At 38.8% G+C, this 16,563-nt stretch overlaps 1 protein-coding gene across 1 annotated transcript; it reads right to left on the bottom strand.

Annotated features, from left to right (window-relative positions):
- Positions 1-941: 941 nt before the first annotated feature.
- esamb (endothelial cell adhesion molecule b) lies at positions 942-15,981 on the bottom strand. Its single transcript, XM_062419863.1, has 10 exons — positions 15,886-15,981; positions 11,745-11,767; positions 11,409-11,464; positions 11,102-11,200; positions 9,855-10,000; positions 8,684-8,885; positions 8,021-8,158; positions 2,847-2,969; positions 2,594-2,723; positions 942-1,413 (listed from the first exon to the last, which is right to left on the bottom strand). Exons 1-10 carry the CDS (start codon positions 15,979-15,981, stop codon positions 942-944), a joined length of 1,485 nt encoding a protein of 494 aa, XP_062275847.1.
- Between the last annotated feature and the right edge of the window lie 582 nt (positions 15,982-16,563).

The following is a 16,563-nucleotide window of genomic DNA, read 5'->3' as shown; positions in this document are numbered from 1 at the left end:
GACAACAGTGTTGTCACACCACACTGACATTTCTCACTTAAATAAATGACCGTCAGGTGAGCACAAGTGAATATGAGTCAAAGCAAGTGAAAATAAATGATTTAGTTTTTGTTGAAATACCTGAATATTGATTTTGCTGGGTTTAGCTCTGAACTAGTGCAGTTAACCTGAGAGAAGTGAACTGGAAAGTGTTCCTCAAACAGCCAGGTACAGTGAAATACAAATTAAATTATGGAAATGTGTAAGGTTTCGTTTATTGATATATATTACAAATGTATCCAAAACATAACATTTTGCAAAAACTGCAAAACTCTAAGAAAACTAAACTGTTTATTCCAGTTTATAGCAGTGCTTCTCAAAGTGGCGTCTCCAGCAAAAAAGGGGAATCATTTTATTTATTTATTTTCATTATAATTCAATCCATTAGTAACACAATATCAGAATGTATGTATTTATTTATTTTTTAATTCATCATAAAGCAAAAATCTCAATAGATGGGGGTCCTTGGCCTAATTTGTGTCATTTAGGGGTCATTGACGTGAAAAGGTTTGATAGCCTCTGACTGATTCCATTAAATGAACACAGCTCACTTACGATAACTGGTCTTTCATGTAGTCTGTGTAGTCATCACAACACAACTGTATACCATTTTAAAGATCTCTTTACAAGCGTGTAAATAAAAAATATATTTTTCTTTAGTGAGCCATAAAGCAGCATACAAAACGGAACTGGAATCAAGAACACTGTACTGATTCAGTTAAATGAACAAACAGAAGAGGGAAGAAAGCATTTGTGCGAATGAAGCACAAATCAGCTATGTGACATTTTCCTCTTTTACAACCTTTTAGTTTTCAGGGAGAAAGTGCTTTCCATAACAAGGCATACTTTCTCTCCACCCTCAACCACTGTCCTTTATTTCCCATCAGAGATGCTTCTGCTGGCTACACTAGTGAGCCAGCTTGGCTTTGAGCAGGCACCATGACGGCAACAGCTCCCATGCGTGTCAGAGTGGAGGAGCTGATTTGTGGGGACACAGTGAGTGGAGGTGGTACCTGAGGCTGAGCCCCCTCAGTCCTGTTAGGAATGGCAACCACTGGGCTCCGGAGAACTTGCGGAGGGGCCCCATTTATACTGAGAGGCCGCTTGTGTTTACGTGAAGGGGTTGCTCCGATGTTGTAACCCGGAAGTCCCTGTAAGGTGCTTGTCTCTCCAGGTCGCAGCTGGTAGGCGTTGATCACTGAGCCTGTGTCTGAAGCAGATGTGGGGGAGTATGGGTAGTGGAAGTTGGGCTGGTGGGGGTCTCTAGGACGAGGACTGGTGGCTATGGAGGACAGTGTGCCATTCTTAGACACAATGTCAGAGCCGGTGTTACTTTTTGCCCATGACACTCGCTTTGGTGCCTGAGCATCCTCCCTGTGGCAGAGACAGAGAAGAGAGGAGAGTCAGAAAGAAGCAGAGAATGCAAAACCCTCAATGTAATTAATGAAAATCATAGAAAACTACTTAAAAAAATGAGATAAATGTACTTGCTTACTTAAAGGTACCCTGTGGAGTTTGTTTTGGAACAATATTTTAATGAGCTTGTCCCTGTTTTAATTTTATCTTGTGCTTTACTATCCTGCATGCAAGGATGTACATGTAACCGTGCGAGCATGCAGGTGACATGACACGCATTCCTGCCGACTGCAGAGGATGGTAATGCAAGCATGTACTGTAGTGCACTTAAGCCATAAAACACAAGGCGGAAGATAAACAGGTGAGAAAAGATGCAGAAAGGTACCATAAGAATGAGAAGCAGCAGGAAAGGTGAAAAAATGAGAGTCTGACCTTAATATTAAAATGAAACGTGGGCTTTATGACTTCCTTTGTTGTCTCACTAATCAACTAATCATTGGTTGGTGGTTGTAACTGGTTAAGCCAGTGGACAAGTGGTGAGGGTGTGTGCCATATAACCACAACGTCCTGTGTTGCATGACATCCCTATCTCTCCAAAAAAACTGAATAACTTGCAAAGACATTGTTTTGAAATTTGTTGCTATCCAGGAAAAACCATGTATCTCCAAATTTGGGGATTTTTTTCCCCCAGTTAAACTGAAGCGTTCAGAAAATAAAATAATAATAATACTTCTCAAGATGAATAAATAAAACCTTTTGGATTATTTAAAAACTGCATTGTCACAAAGATGTGAAAGTGGCTGTTTTTCCTCTGCTCACGAAATGAAAGATAAATGGGACAACACATTTTCTAGGCCTCCACGACGCAAACAATGTATTTTGTTGAGAAACAAAGAATTTAGATGCCTCTGTTTGGAAGAAAACTCCACAAGCTACCTTTAAAATAATAATGCATGTTTTCCATTTAATTCTGATGACACCTTTGACATTGTTGCTTAAGTGTTTTACATTCACTGTACAATAGGCACTGGACTTTAACAGTAAAGCACTCATACTGTAGATTGAAGATTTTTATATGACTCCTCCCTTCTTATATTTATTACAAATAAATGAGTTAGACATTTAGACATGGACATTTACTCAGATGAGTAAAACTCCTTACATTTTCATCACACTTATAATAAAGTGAAATTCTCACTTGATCTCATTGGCTATCTCCTCCTCAGTATCTCGTCTCCTTTTCAGTATGAATATGAGGAAGAGCACCATGGCCACCAGTCCCACGATTGACCCCACTGTAGCTGCTGCAATCATGCCTGCATTGGACGCTGGAAAACAGGAGCACACACTGTATTCACACGTAATGAGAGTCACAGCAGTGTCAATTTAAAACACTCTTGAATACTCTGGCATGCAGTGGAGTAAAAATAGAGCTTTAACTGTGCACATACAGGTGATAACCTCCAGGTTAATGGAGCAGCTGTCAGAGCCAGCCGTGTTGCTGGCTCGGCACATGTACTTCCCAGACATGCTTTTAGTGAGGTTGCTCAGCCTGAGGGTGCCTTGTCTCTCATCTGCAAAACAACCACACAGTTACACACATTTTACAATCATATATTTATGTGATCTGAGCATGAGGGTGTGGAAGCACAAGCCAAGAAAACTATACAGGTTGACATTTATTGTTGTACTACTATATAGTTCACAGGGAGACACACATCTATATCGACAAAGAAGCAAACACAAATTTAAACTACATATAATAATAAAATAATGAACACAAAGTTTGATAACCTTAAAAAAATATCTCATAGCTAATGTTTTTTTAAAAAGTTTTTTAAAAAAGCATGCTTATTTAAAAAAAATACACTCAACACACTTTGTGAACTTTAGTAACACTGACAGTATTTCAAAATGCATGAATGTAGCAACTCTTTGTTGATGAAAATGTATTTTCTAATTTCAATGGTAATAGATCACAGAGTTTTTTATATTGTGATGACATTATTGTGGTCATATGATAATATAGAACCATTTGTTACTGATTCCCAACCCTTATCCAGAATTTAATCCACTTTTGGCTCATTTCCATTACCTACTGTATATAGTCTTTTATTGGAGCAATCCTACAGCGCAGAGCTCTGCAGATGATTCTGCAGTCTTGCAGTATAACAGTGTTTGTCAGCGGTTTTTGTTTTAATAACTTCTCACAAAAAGGTCATGACACAGCAGTGTGAGACATGTGAGCATCCGTCACAGTGCTCCCACAACTGGGTATTGCCATTCAAACACAATCTGTTCCTCCTGCCACATCTGGCTTCAAAATGCTGTGTTGTTGCAAACATAGGCTGTAGAAAAATAAACAAGCTTTATGAGGGACTTATCACAACAAATCCTCTGAAATCCAATCTTAAACGTCACATCACAGCATGTCTTCATCTGATGTGTTTTTTGCTTTCGTGGGGACGTGAGGAAATGACAGAGGGTTGTGTGTCTGCTTTGTGGAATCACTCTCCTAAAAGTGTTGTACAGGAGGGTGGAGTCCCATAAGCGTTTATGCACGACTGTCTGTCACACTAAGAGAAGTAATGCACACCAGGGACTCAGCCAACTCATCCCGGATGAAAAGTCAAAGTTCATATAATGCCTGCGAGCAACATATTAACACAAGAGAGCAGAAAATCCATTGTGTCAAAACATCTGCCTTCATCCCAAAGTTTGGGGAGTAAAACATCGACTGGGCTTCTTGTTTTGTACAACTACTCTGGACCATCTGCTACATTACTGCACCAGGCATGAGTTTATTTTACAGTAGGTGCACACAACCCACAAGCATCAGTAGACGACACCTTATATTTGTAACTGAATGAAAAGTCAGAATTTTGAAATATGACTTGCTGTCCTTAAACATGAAAGTTACTTAACATAAAATTACTCAGTTACTCAATGGAGGGTAAGACAAAAACAGCAATGATTAACAGATCAAAGCTAAATGCCTTATTGTCAACCCTTTAACCTGAGTATTATATCATGCCTTGGAGATCAAAATAAACACGGGCACCAAATAAAACAGTTGCAGATTCCTCTCTGATTATTTAATCCCCAGGCTCGAAAACCAGCTGTGGAGAACCAAACCCAATTGTGACAGATTAGCAGAACATCAGCTGACTCTGAGCTTGGAGCGAGTTCAAGCCCGCACAGTGATCAGATTCCAGCGGCAGTGCTGAAGGGGATCTGACGTTACCGTGGTTGTTGCTTCATATCAAGACTCATTACTCATATTATACTGCCATCACTGCAAGGTCAATGAACAGCATCTGTCAAAGCCTTGACATATGACACATGATTAATGTAAATCAGGAGCATTTCTATTCAGAGCACATTGTATAGTTTGCTACCTTACATGGCACTATACATATATTGTCAAAGCTACAGTGGATTCACTTTTGCAATTTATATAAAAAACTATACACATAGTCAACAACTATTTCATATCAGACCAAAATGGATGCAGTACAAATTACTATAATTTACCCATTAACAATCATTTCCTCTTACAGGCCTAATGGATGGAGATTAACCCTTTCTAATAACTTTCTGCAATCTAGTGGACACAAAGTACTAATGGAGCTACAACAGGACTGTACAAAACACATCTGCTTGTCCATTAACTTATTTTATTAGTCAATCACTGCATCCACATGCCTCTCAGTTTATATATATTAAACTATTGCTTATGGACTAGGACTGCAACTTATAATTACACCAACAGGGATACCTTTGGCAAATATATTCAGTTTACATAAACATATACAAACTGGGAGAAGGCGGACAATGCTTGATAAATTGGTTGATAAATAGTTTAAAAGAATAGCTTGACATTTTAGGGAAAACACTTATTGGGTTTCTTGAAGACTGATTGATACCACTCTCATGTTTGTACAATAAATATGAAGGTACAGTAATGAGCTGGTTGGCTTAGATTAGGCAGAGAAATAGGGTGGAGGGGGGAGCTAGTCAGGTTCTACTGTAGGTAACAAAAACAAGTAAACAAATAAGCGTATTTTCTAAAATGTCAAAAGTATTTCTTGAAATGATTAATAAATTATCAAAACTGTTGGCAATTAACTTATCAACAAGTACTTTCATCCCTACTATGACCTCTAAATAGTGGTTTGTTACCAGGCTTTTGGTTCAGACAGATATAAAAACCTTCAGATCACACAAGACTAACCAGCCTGGACACTTGGACTTCTGTCATAGCATACCAGCTTACTCTCTGTCTATATATAGCACACAATAAAAAGATGAATGGATGCAAAAGGATGAAGGCTAAATCTAACACAACTCACACACTGCAAAGATTTAAAGGATGATTTCAACCCATATCAAACCAAATGGTAAAATATGCAGGTCAGCACCTTAATTTGCAAGTCTCAGTATCTTAATAATGAATATATTCAGGAAAATATTACAACAGCTGTTCATTCTTCCTTATGATTACAGTGAATATAAACGACTACGTGCTTTTCATTTTTATCTTCTATTCCTGCAGAGTTAATGTTTTCTCATGGTTTTATCAATGAATGTTAATGTGAAGAACAAGTGGGATGATCACCTGGGTACAGTATACCAAGCTGTTATAGATGGTAATCATTTCTAAAACATAATCCTATATGCATACTTACAAATTGGTTTGATTTGTTTTCCTTTAAATCTTTCTTACATCTCATGACTTATATGATTCAGAGGAGTGACATGTTCATGGAAAATGACTTGACTCCACAAACTGTGACTCCTCATGATGTCACGGTTTGCAGGTAAGGCAGGGATGGAGTTGGGTTGAATGTATGATTGTGAAAACCCTTACCCATGAACCCAAGGACAAGCATGGTCTGGGGGCAGGCTCTCCATTCTGTTTTTTTTTTTTGGGGGGGGGGGTTGATGCAGAAGGAAAAATGGCAAAGAGAGACTGAGCATGAGAGTGAAGTAGGGAAGGAATGGTACAGACTGATGGGGAGGGTGTGGAAGAGTGACATCGGCTGCACTCGCGTTCCCAAATCCAACTTATGCCTCTTAGAGGGGTTGATCAAGTAATGACATGGGGCTTGTTAGATTGGGCACCAAGGCCAACAGGAAATGAGAAGTGCCGAGAGAGGATCAGCAGAGAGAGAAAACGGAGAGAGAAAGAGAGATTGCTGAAAGAGATTTGAGTTCAAGTGTCATAGAGCAAGCATACATCAGCGCAGATAAAAAAGATGAGCACATGGTTTGAACTTAAGCGTCAGTGGCATGTAAGAGGGTGCGGACACAAATGTGACGTAGGAGTGAGTGAGCATACTGCATTGCAAAAGCCTGGGTCAATGCACAATCAAAGGGAGTAGTTTTCATTTTATGAGTATGAGGACTTTTCTGCAATAAAGAGATGAGAGCCAGAGATCAAAGCAGTTAAGTCAATACTCAATCAATCCTAAGTCCTGTTGTTCAGAAACAGATGGTGTTTTCTCTGAGGCATGATCTGGAAACATCAACAAGTAGTAGTAATGTGAGAGGAATGTGCTCTATAGGTCGCTTTGTCTCAATCTGAGAGGATTTCATGCTGTATGTTTTGGCAGATCAAGGATCTTCCTCTGGGGTGCGGTCAGCAGAGCTTCCAGCAAAGCAAAGTCTGTAAGTTGTGTCTGGAACTAAAGATCATGTACAGTATGTGACCTGAGGGCAGAGACTCAACCTTATCTGCATGTTAGGTGTTGGGGTCAAAAACAAGGTGCATGCCACTTAGACATGCATGTAAACAGGCTTACAGATTATTTCTTTATCGGTTTTGCTTTTGTTTGATACGTATCTCTCTTTACTGATACATAACTAAGACGCAAACTCACCTTTTTGTCGCTCTAAAATAAACAATTTTAAAGAATTAGTTTGACATTTTTGGAAAATACTTTTTTTTTTATTGCCTGATTAGATAACTGCAAGAAAGCTATTTAGTGCATTTTATAAAACGAAAACTATTCCTCTCAAAGCCAAAACTGATAAAAAAAAATATATGTTTTTTACTACACATTTACTGGGACATGATGAGACTGCTTGTGTAAAATGTGGCTCAGTTGTATTTATGATACCAGTTTCAGAGAAATTAAAGAGTTGGTTCAACCAAATTCCAAAAAATCATATTTTCTCAATTACCTCTTGTAGTATCTAGCAATGCACATAGTTTTAATATAATCTGCGCTGCTTTTGACATTTTGTCCTCTCTGATTTCTGTCTCCTCCCCAATGCAATGGTTATGTGTGGAATTTCATTTGCGGTGCCCAGTGCTTTGAGAAAGTGAATTTAAAGAACTCAGCAACATCTTTTAACAGAAACTGTCTCCCTGTTACTCTGTCAGCATTTTCATGGGGACATGAAATCATTTGGTACAAAGCAGTAAGAGAGACACTGTTTCTGGAAAGAGATGATGGATGTTATTTTATCAAAAATGCTGCGAGTGTTTTAAACCTTTGTTACCTACACGGGTAGATATAACTAGAGGTGAGCAAATATGTTTTTTGTAATTTGGATGAACTAATCCTTTACATATACATATAAGAGTTAACGTCCGATTGTGTTGACAGGAAATACTCACTCTGCATTGGCGAGAAGAAGACCTCGGACATGGGTGCGGCCTTGGTCCACTTGTAGTGAGGGATGGGTTTTCCATGACTGGACTTGCAGCTCAGAGTCACATTGCCCTTCATCACTGGATTTCCTGTCATGGTGCACACTGGGGGAGATGGAGGGACTGGAGAGAAAGAAAGAGAGAGACAGAGAGCAGGGAGGGAGAGAGAGAGAAAGAGAGAGAGAGAGTGTCATTAACACATGTAAAAAATGAGGATATAGGAGCAACCTCTTATTGAACTTGTACGTTAGGCTTCAATAAGAGAAACGACCTCTTATTGAACTTGTACGTTAGACTTTAATCCACAGCTGACAAGGTGGAGATTTCTAAGGGCAGTAGCCATATTGCATAAAGTTTAATGTTTTGTCCCCCACTGATTCCATCTGCTGCTGGAGGATGACATAATGACTTCTGAGGCCAGAGAATCCCCTCAGCACAGATGAATCTTATTTGGACAATGCCTGCTCACATAAAAATATGATTTATAACAGACAGGTCCAGTCCAAAATCCCTTAATATACAGTATGTTCAGCGTCTGAATTTCGAAATCCTGTGGAAATGTGTGAGCTGTGTCATAACATTTTTTTCTGATTAAATCTAACCTTTGAAATTCTTGTTGTGGTTTATTACCTTTGACATTAAGGCGCACCTCTCCGGAAATGCCAGGACCTCCGTGGATGATGACATTGCACATATAGCGTCCAGAGTCGGATTCCTGGGTGTTCTTGATGTTGATGGAGATGTTGGCTGAGGGCATGGCCACACTGAAGCCAACTCTTTTGGTGAACTCATTCTGGCCATGCCCAACCTCACCTGAGCTAAAGTTTATCACCTGCACGGAAAAAAAACATGGAAATATGCTGAACAGTATCATTACAGTGTTAATTAGAAATCCACGTCTGTACTAGAGGAGCTTTCATAAAGTAAAATTTATTCTGAAAATAGCACTACAGTCTTTCTAGTCATTTCACTGAAATGTGTTTAATTTTATTTGCTGCAGCTATATTAAGATGTGCAGCTTAACCATATAACAGAAATCAACGTCCTTCATAAGGATAATCCTGGCATGTGCAGATGGTGGTGTTGAATTTTAGGCTGATTTTCTGTTTGAGATAAGCTCACAGGCATCAGACACCGAAACTGTTTAGATTATATTAATCACGCAAACACATATATGGCCTCCTGTGTGCAGATGTGTACAGTTTCACCAGCAGTTCGTGCTACATGTAGTAGGTGCAATAAAAAGAGATGATATGTCATTAGTGGCACACTTTCAGTAATAACACCACTATATCTGTCCTTCCTTCCTTCCTTCCGCTATGAATCAGCAGTAGTGTTAGCAGTAATCCTAATCTTTACAGATCTTTTTTTTTTTACCTTAAAGACCCACCGATGGGTTTCTCAGGATATAACAGTGTCATGCATCACAGAAAAGCTTGCTTCCTCTTGCATACATTCAGACGTGAGAAAGGCCTGATATACAAAACGGCATAGCTGGTTCTTAAACAAGAATTCCTGAAATTCATTTTTAATTGACTAACAGTTCAAAAAAAAAGAGTTTACATTAAAATGATATAAAACAATGAAAAGCGACAAATTCTCACATTTGAGAGACTGCAACTACATTTTTGCTTTACAAAACAACTTGCAAAATATCAAAATACTTATTTTTCTGTCTCATCTGATCATTGAATCAATTATTTGTTCTGCTCTAACTGCTCTCCTTTCTCTTATCCACTAGAGGTCAGAGCAGGTTCAAATACATACTCAATCATTTACCGATGTGTTTTGATTGTCTCACCTGTTGGGATTCTTTTCCAACAAAGAGCCAAACGACAGAGTTTTTAGAAATGTCTGAGTTGGGGCTATACCATGCATGTAACACCACCATGTGGCCCTTAACCACCTCAATCTCTCCTCTGGGGATTTCCACCTTCTGGGTGTCACCTGGAACAACATAAAACAGAAAGGGTTAAATGAGTATATCACAACTGTAATGTAGCAGAGGCATGATACAGGACTTTTACTTAACTTTTTTGTTTTTGTCCTGTGATGTGATTCAACTTTAAGCATCTTGTTTTTGTTGTATGCTACTGAAGTCTTTGTATATCTTTAGGTGTCATATTGGATTAAATCTGTCTTTTTTCTTTTGTGAATAGTTGGATGAGTATGTTTTTGCCAGAATCAACTCAAATCAAGTTTGAACCGCTGCCGACACTTTCTTGCCAAATAAGTCTGATGTTCAACATGAAAAGAGTTGATCAGAAAGTAATTTAATAAAATGAAAATTATGAAAATGAAGGACAACTTTGGACTGGAGAAAATCAATAACTCAATAAATCTTCCCAAATGATTATGTTACCAAGTTGAATTTTATGATGTAACTGTGATATCAGTTAATCTGCTCTGTTATGCCCTTTGAGCCTAAGGACCATCTAATCCCAAACATGTTTTGAAATCTTGACATGTGTATGTGTGAGGTAACTCAAACATTATATAGCAGCAGAGGAAAAAAAGTTAAGTAAGTAGTGATATGACCTGTTCTTTGAATAATGTTTAATAAATGTAACAGCTAATTATGATCTAATTCAGGTGCAACAGCAACTGATAGTAAAACAGACTCTGCTCCTCCCACATGTGCAGGTCTCAATAACTTCCACATACAGTGCCTGATTATTACTTTATGATGACTTCATACTGAGATTTAACTTGAAGTTCTGCACTATCTTTCCTCATTAAACTATACTAGTCTACAACAGACATCCACTGTGCAAACATACATCATTCTCAACCAATGAATTTACAGGCAGACACTTGTTAGGCCCAACACACACTGAGCAGATCTCATTTTCTGGGTGAATCTGAGCAAAAAAAGCTATTCTTAAGAATTAAAAACTAAAAATAATTTTTTTTTTAGCACAATTGTAAGAAATGCAGGTTCAGGGATTATCAAGAAATATCAGCAGAACAAAGATTATGTATAAGTACTGATAGCAAAGAAAGGAAAATAATATATTTAAAAAGAAAAGAGGAGGAGATCTAACTCACAAGGTGCCCAGTCACCTGAACCAGATAACGGCAGCTGGATCAACTGATCCCAGCAGTCAGTGTCTGTCTGTGTCTCCAGTTTGAAGCTCGGCTCAAAAACTCATGCAAAGAAAAAAGTAAAAGTGCCGCTAAATCCTTCGACTGCAGAGCACACTTTGAGGAGGGTTCCTCATGCACTCAGATGGGTGAGCAGAGTAAATGGTGAGGTAGAGAAGAACACAGAGAGAAGGGAATGTTATGATCCATAGGCAGGCAGCTGAGATCTCCACATCTGTTCAGCCGAGCACGCCTTCCTTCTTTTCCAGACCGAAAGCATGCAGAGCCAGGAGAATTAGGCGATTTGTGGTGGTGGTGAGGCTGGGCCTGGGGAGGGGGAGTGTGGAGGGGGAGTGCACAGATGATGAGGAGGAAAGTGTACATGGGTGTGCGTGAGAGAGAAAGAGTGATTGTGTGCCGAGACAGAAAGAGAGACAGAACTTGTTTTTGAATTATAGTTTCGTTGAAGTGACTCAGGGCTTCCTTATTCCTTCTGGAACAATGTGACCCTGCCGCTGTGGTGCTCCTGTCCCTTAATTTCTGAATCTCTGAGTCTGGTAAGTCCTGTTGACTAATCCCCAAACAATCCCGGGCTCAATCCTCTCACCTCACGTGAGCGCAAGCGCTCAGCTGGACATGGATATGATGTAACACATGGTCACTTCAGCCACCAATGCTGTTTGCCATCATCACAGCATGCATTATGTTCTCTAAACAACGATTAGCATATCGCTTTGCTTCACATTTAATCATTCATGTCATGCTATCTCTGCCAAGCCTGTTTGTGGCTTTCACATGTTATGAGTTGAAGCCACCATGTCAGCTAAATATGTACTGGGCACACAATTACACCAAAAATTGGAGGGTTTTCAAGGACAGAAAGGACTTGACTTAACCAAAAAATGACATATATAAAGCTTTTATAATTGCTTTTCCTCATTCAACAGGTTATTGAAAAGGCTTTATGGTCACATGAGCCTTCCTTTCAATGAAACTGCCCAACAGTCTAACACAAAAAAGATGAGCTGTTATGTATCCAATGTAAGTAATAAATAGTATAGAATAATGACATCACCCTTTCTAAACACAGTGCATCACTGTTTGTGCAAATGTATAGGGCAACGTTGAACAAAGGAAAACTCTGACCTGCAAGGAGATTAAACTGAAACCTTGATTTAAGTCAATAGGTTATATGATTATTCGCAGAGGCTGGTGCTAATGTGACTGTGGCACGGCAACCTTCACCTGGCATATGACAAAAAGCATTGCAAAAGCAGTTGTTACTCTGATAAAGCATTTATAGCATACATGCTAGCATCTCTGCGAGCCATGCATCATGTGTTGCTACAAATCTACTTTAAGGACATCAGTGCTTTCATCACAAATACAAGAAAAGATGTAACAATCCCATGGTATGCATTTGGAGACATTAATGTACAAATATTCCACAACATGTCTTCCCTTCCTGTCTTTGCTCATGTAAATGGTACAGAGCAGTAAAGCCATCTATTGAACATGCATGCATGAGATTAGTATCTTTATTGTCACCATCATTCCTGCAGCTGTCGACATATCGGCCTGCTTTTATATTAATAATATTCAGCAGTCCAGAGTACAGACGAATTGACGTCTTTCAGATTTGAAACATAGTTTTTCTCACAAATCCGGTTAGTGCACCAATTTCATTTCCACCAGCTATTGTCACTGCTGTTGCACAGTAACAATTATGTAACAATATTGAGAAAAAGGGTCTGCTTTTGGGATTGCGTCTACATGGAAGATGCCTGGAATCTCTTGCCTTGTATAATGCTATAAAGTGCTATGCAGGTATTTCATCATGATTAATATACATTGTGAACCAGCAATGCAATCACAAAGGATCAGTTTGTTTTTCTGTAGGTTGATGAGACTATACTGCTTGTTGATGTGAATGAGGGCCAGCTGCAGAGAGCATGCAGCAATAGATGCGCTGAATGATACAGAGATATTCTATAATGAAGTGGGATAATGCTCCTCACTCCAGACTACTCTTGTGTTTCTTTGAACAGGTTTATCCTCAGAACTGTGTCATTCAATTGTTTATTAAACGAAGGAAAATCTGCAGTAATCCGCGGCTGTCTCCATCTGGGATGTGTGTATAACTGCAGACACAGACAGATAGAAAACAGTTTAAGATGTGGATATGGGTATGAAGTCAACTTAAATCCTCCACGAAGACAAAAGAAAAAAAAAAAAAAAAATCAGGAAAATCTGCCAATAAATGGGATGCAGATCTGACACTATGTAGGCTGAGTAAACTCTGTCCTAATTATATTTTGCCAAAGGCTACCATTCAGCGTAGCCACGCTTATATCTGCTAATTGGATTCTTCTCTTTAGAATAAACAATGTTTCTGTTTTCATGCATCCCGGCTATGAGATATTGGCAGTCTCAGCAGTCAAGGTCCCTGCAACAGCAATTAAGTGGCGTACTTTCAAACCTGCACTGAATAATCAAAGAAAAGTAAACCCTGTCATGTGTGTCTGAGCTGGGGCACAATTAAGAGATCAAATGTAAGGTTGCTGTAGTATGATGAGCCGTCTACAGGGGGCAGCACATACATGTGGTAAAAGAGATCATCTGATGAAAAGATAACAATACTACTATGAAAACATCACTAAAACAGTTAAATCTCTGAAGACCCATCAAATTAATAAATTAAGTGCTAAATAAATACACAGGTTAAATGAGATTTTGTCAACCGGGCTGAGCAGATGTTGAAAAACAAACAAATACGTGACTCCGTTATTTCTGAAATACATGTAATGTGCATTTCTAACAGGGCTTCCCAACCTAATTCTGCTGTGTGTGTGTGTGTGTGTGTGTGTGTGTGTGTGTGTGTGTGTGTGTGTGTGTGTGTGTGTGTGTGTGTGTGTGTGTGTGTGTGTGTGTGTGTGTGTGTGTGTGTGTGTGTGTGTGTGTGTGTGATCAAGTGAAGGATAAAAAAAGTCAGTCCCTCTCTCAAAGCCCTCAGGGAGCCATGTAGGCCTGTGTGAAGATAAACTGATCCTCTTTAACCAGCCCCACTCTATCTCCCCGAGTAATCTCTGCTTCCACCCATGTCTTTCTCTCATGTGCTCATGTGAGTCCCTCTCTGGAGCTAAAGCTTTAGCTGGGGCTCAGACTCACTCTCTGTTTTCAGTGCACCTCTCCCCTGCCTTTACCCATCAATACAACAGGGTGGGCCTGCCGCCTTAAAAAATGAACTGGATAATCGAAGCAAAGCAAAAAAGTAATATGGTCTGAGGTTAAAGGTCTTGACTAGAGACCAGGACTGAAGGTAGGATGAAGAATTCTCTTAAATCCTCAAATTAGAAAACAGGAAAAGCAAATGATTGACATTACCACTTGATAAAATACTTTACTCAGTAATCAATCACCAGCAATCATCTGACAATTGACAACTCGATTTATCATTTAATTGGCACAAAACCTGTGCCAAATGTTTTTTTACTCACCATGTTTCAACTTTCAAAGTTGTTAAAGTTAAGAAGTTAAGCTTGGGATCTTGGGATGAGTTCAGCTTTATGACAATCACATTTGTTGAGGATAAAAAAAAAAAGCATGTCATTTTATACTGGAATAATGACACACACACACACACACACACACACACACAAACCCTATTTATATACACGGTCGCCCATAAAGTTGGAATAAAATATTTTTTACTTCTTCTCATGAAATGATTGTGAAAATGTGATTTATTCTTGATAGATAACGTGTATATATTCTAAAAATTGCATTGATCAATCTCATTGCACCTGGTCAAAGGTGATTACTGATGTGTATAAATAGAAAATTAAAAGAGGAATGTGTCTGAAAACAAAATTATTCCAACTTTATGGGCGACCGTGTATATATCTGCAGGATATTGTTTAGTGTAATGGTTGTTTGCCTGAACTTTTCTTTTATTCCAAACATTATATTTAAAGGTGATGCATCTCATCTTGTTATCAATTTGTTTACTAGATGACAGTTTAAACAATGACTTCACTCATTAAATATGTGACCTTTGTAGAGTGGAGCAGAGCTACTGCTTGTTTCCCCTGAAATTTAATGAGCCTGATATTACATTTCATAAAAATTTAATAATTTCCTCGTCTTCTGTTGGCAGATTGAGGCGCTTTTTATTTCAGGCATATGGAGCAACTCCACTAACTCAGCAGCAAACCCTGTATGTTAATATGTTTGACATTCTCAGTTTAGAAACCATTTACAGTATAGGTCAAATAAACACACAGGGATCGGTTTCTCAGCTAATTCAGGGAATACTTGGCAGATCAGGGTACTTTATCACAACAAAACTGTAAATGCAATCCTGAGAAACCAGAGAGCATTGTTCTTCCTTTTCAAAACCTTGCACCTAAATAACCCACAATGCAACATGACCACTGACAGCTCAGTGGGAGATTTGTGCGCGTAAATACTAGTAGCGGCTAATGTATCCTCAGGCCTAAGCCTCCAGAAAAAGCATTGGGCTTTGAAGCCAATTTAACATAATGATCAAACTGTGTAATTACAACATTACACGATGCCATGAGACTTTTTCCCATAGACTTTCATTGTGAAAGAGACGTCTGTAAATCAGTGGATTACTTTATTTAGTGTCACAACCCCCACAAGTTTCATTATTAGAGTTTATATATAATATATTCAGATATACTCAGTCTGATTACATTTAAAAACTCTAGAAGAGCTGTCCCTACTGAGTATCCTTCATGGACAGGTTGGCCCAAGAGTGTGCCCATCAGGTTTTCTTCCAGGTATTTCTTTACAGCAGGAATTGGCTTCTTTAGCTTCATGGGCTACTGTGCAATTTTCATAGGAATGAACGGGGCCCCGCCTCCGACACTGTATCCAGTTCTCTATATCATGCTTGAGCGGCAAGTTTCTTTTGACGTCCACACCTCCAGATTTCTTTCTTTTTCATACTTGTAGTCTACACACAACCGGAGCCCCCAAAGACATTTAACAATTTCTTTCACATATGCAGTAGTACACTCCTTCGATGTGTTAAAGTGGTGCACTTGCCCTTTAATTTAACGAGAAAGTCGCAGTTTCCTGCTTAGCAACACAGCTCATGTGTATGAAACTCAGTTTATCTGAGCTCTACATCATGTTTCGTCTGTGCTGAGCTGGAATCTGTGTCACAGAAGTAATAACAAAGTCTTCAAATGACCCCATAAAGGCCTAGCCTTGCAGAAACCAACAACATATTAATAAATTATTTAAGCATCAGATTTCTGCTCCCCATTATAATCTTTCATTAGTCTAGCAAAGAAATCAGGATGACCTTTACTTTTATTAAGGAATTTAACAACCTGAGGAACTGATTGCAAATTGTTCCAGATTGCTGATGTCGAAGGAGAACAAACATGAACAAA

The sequence above is a fragment of the Scomber scombrus genome, chromosome 5 (genome assembly GCF_963691925.1).
Source record: "Scomber scombrus chromosome 5, fScoSco1.1, whole genome shotgun sequence".
Taxonomy (NCBI): Eukaryota; Metazoa; Chordata; class Actinopteri; order Scombriformes; family Scombridae; genus Scomber; species Scomber scombrus.
This window is presented reverse-complemented; position numbering and strand designations above follow the sequence as displayed.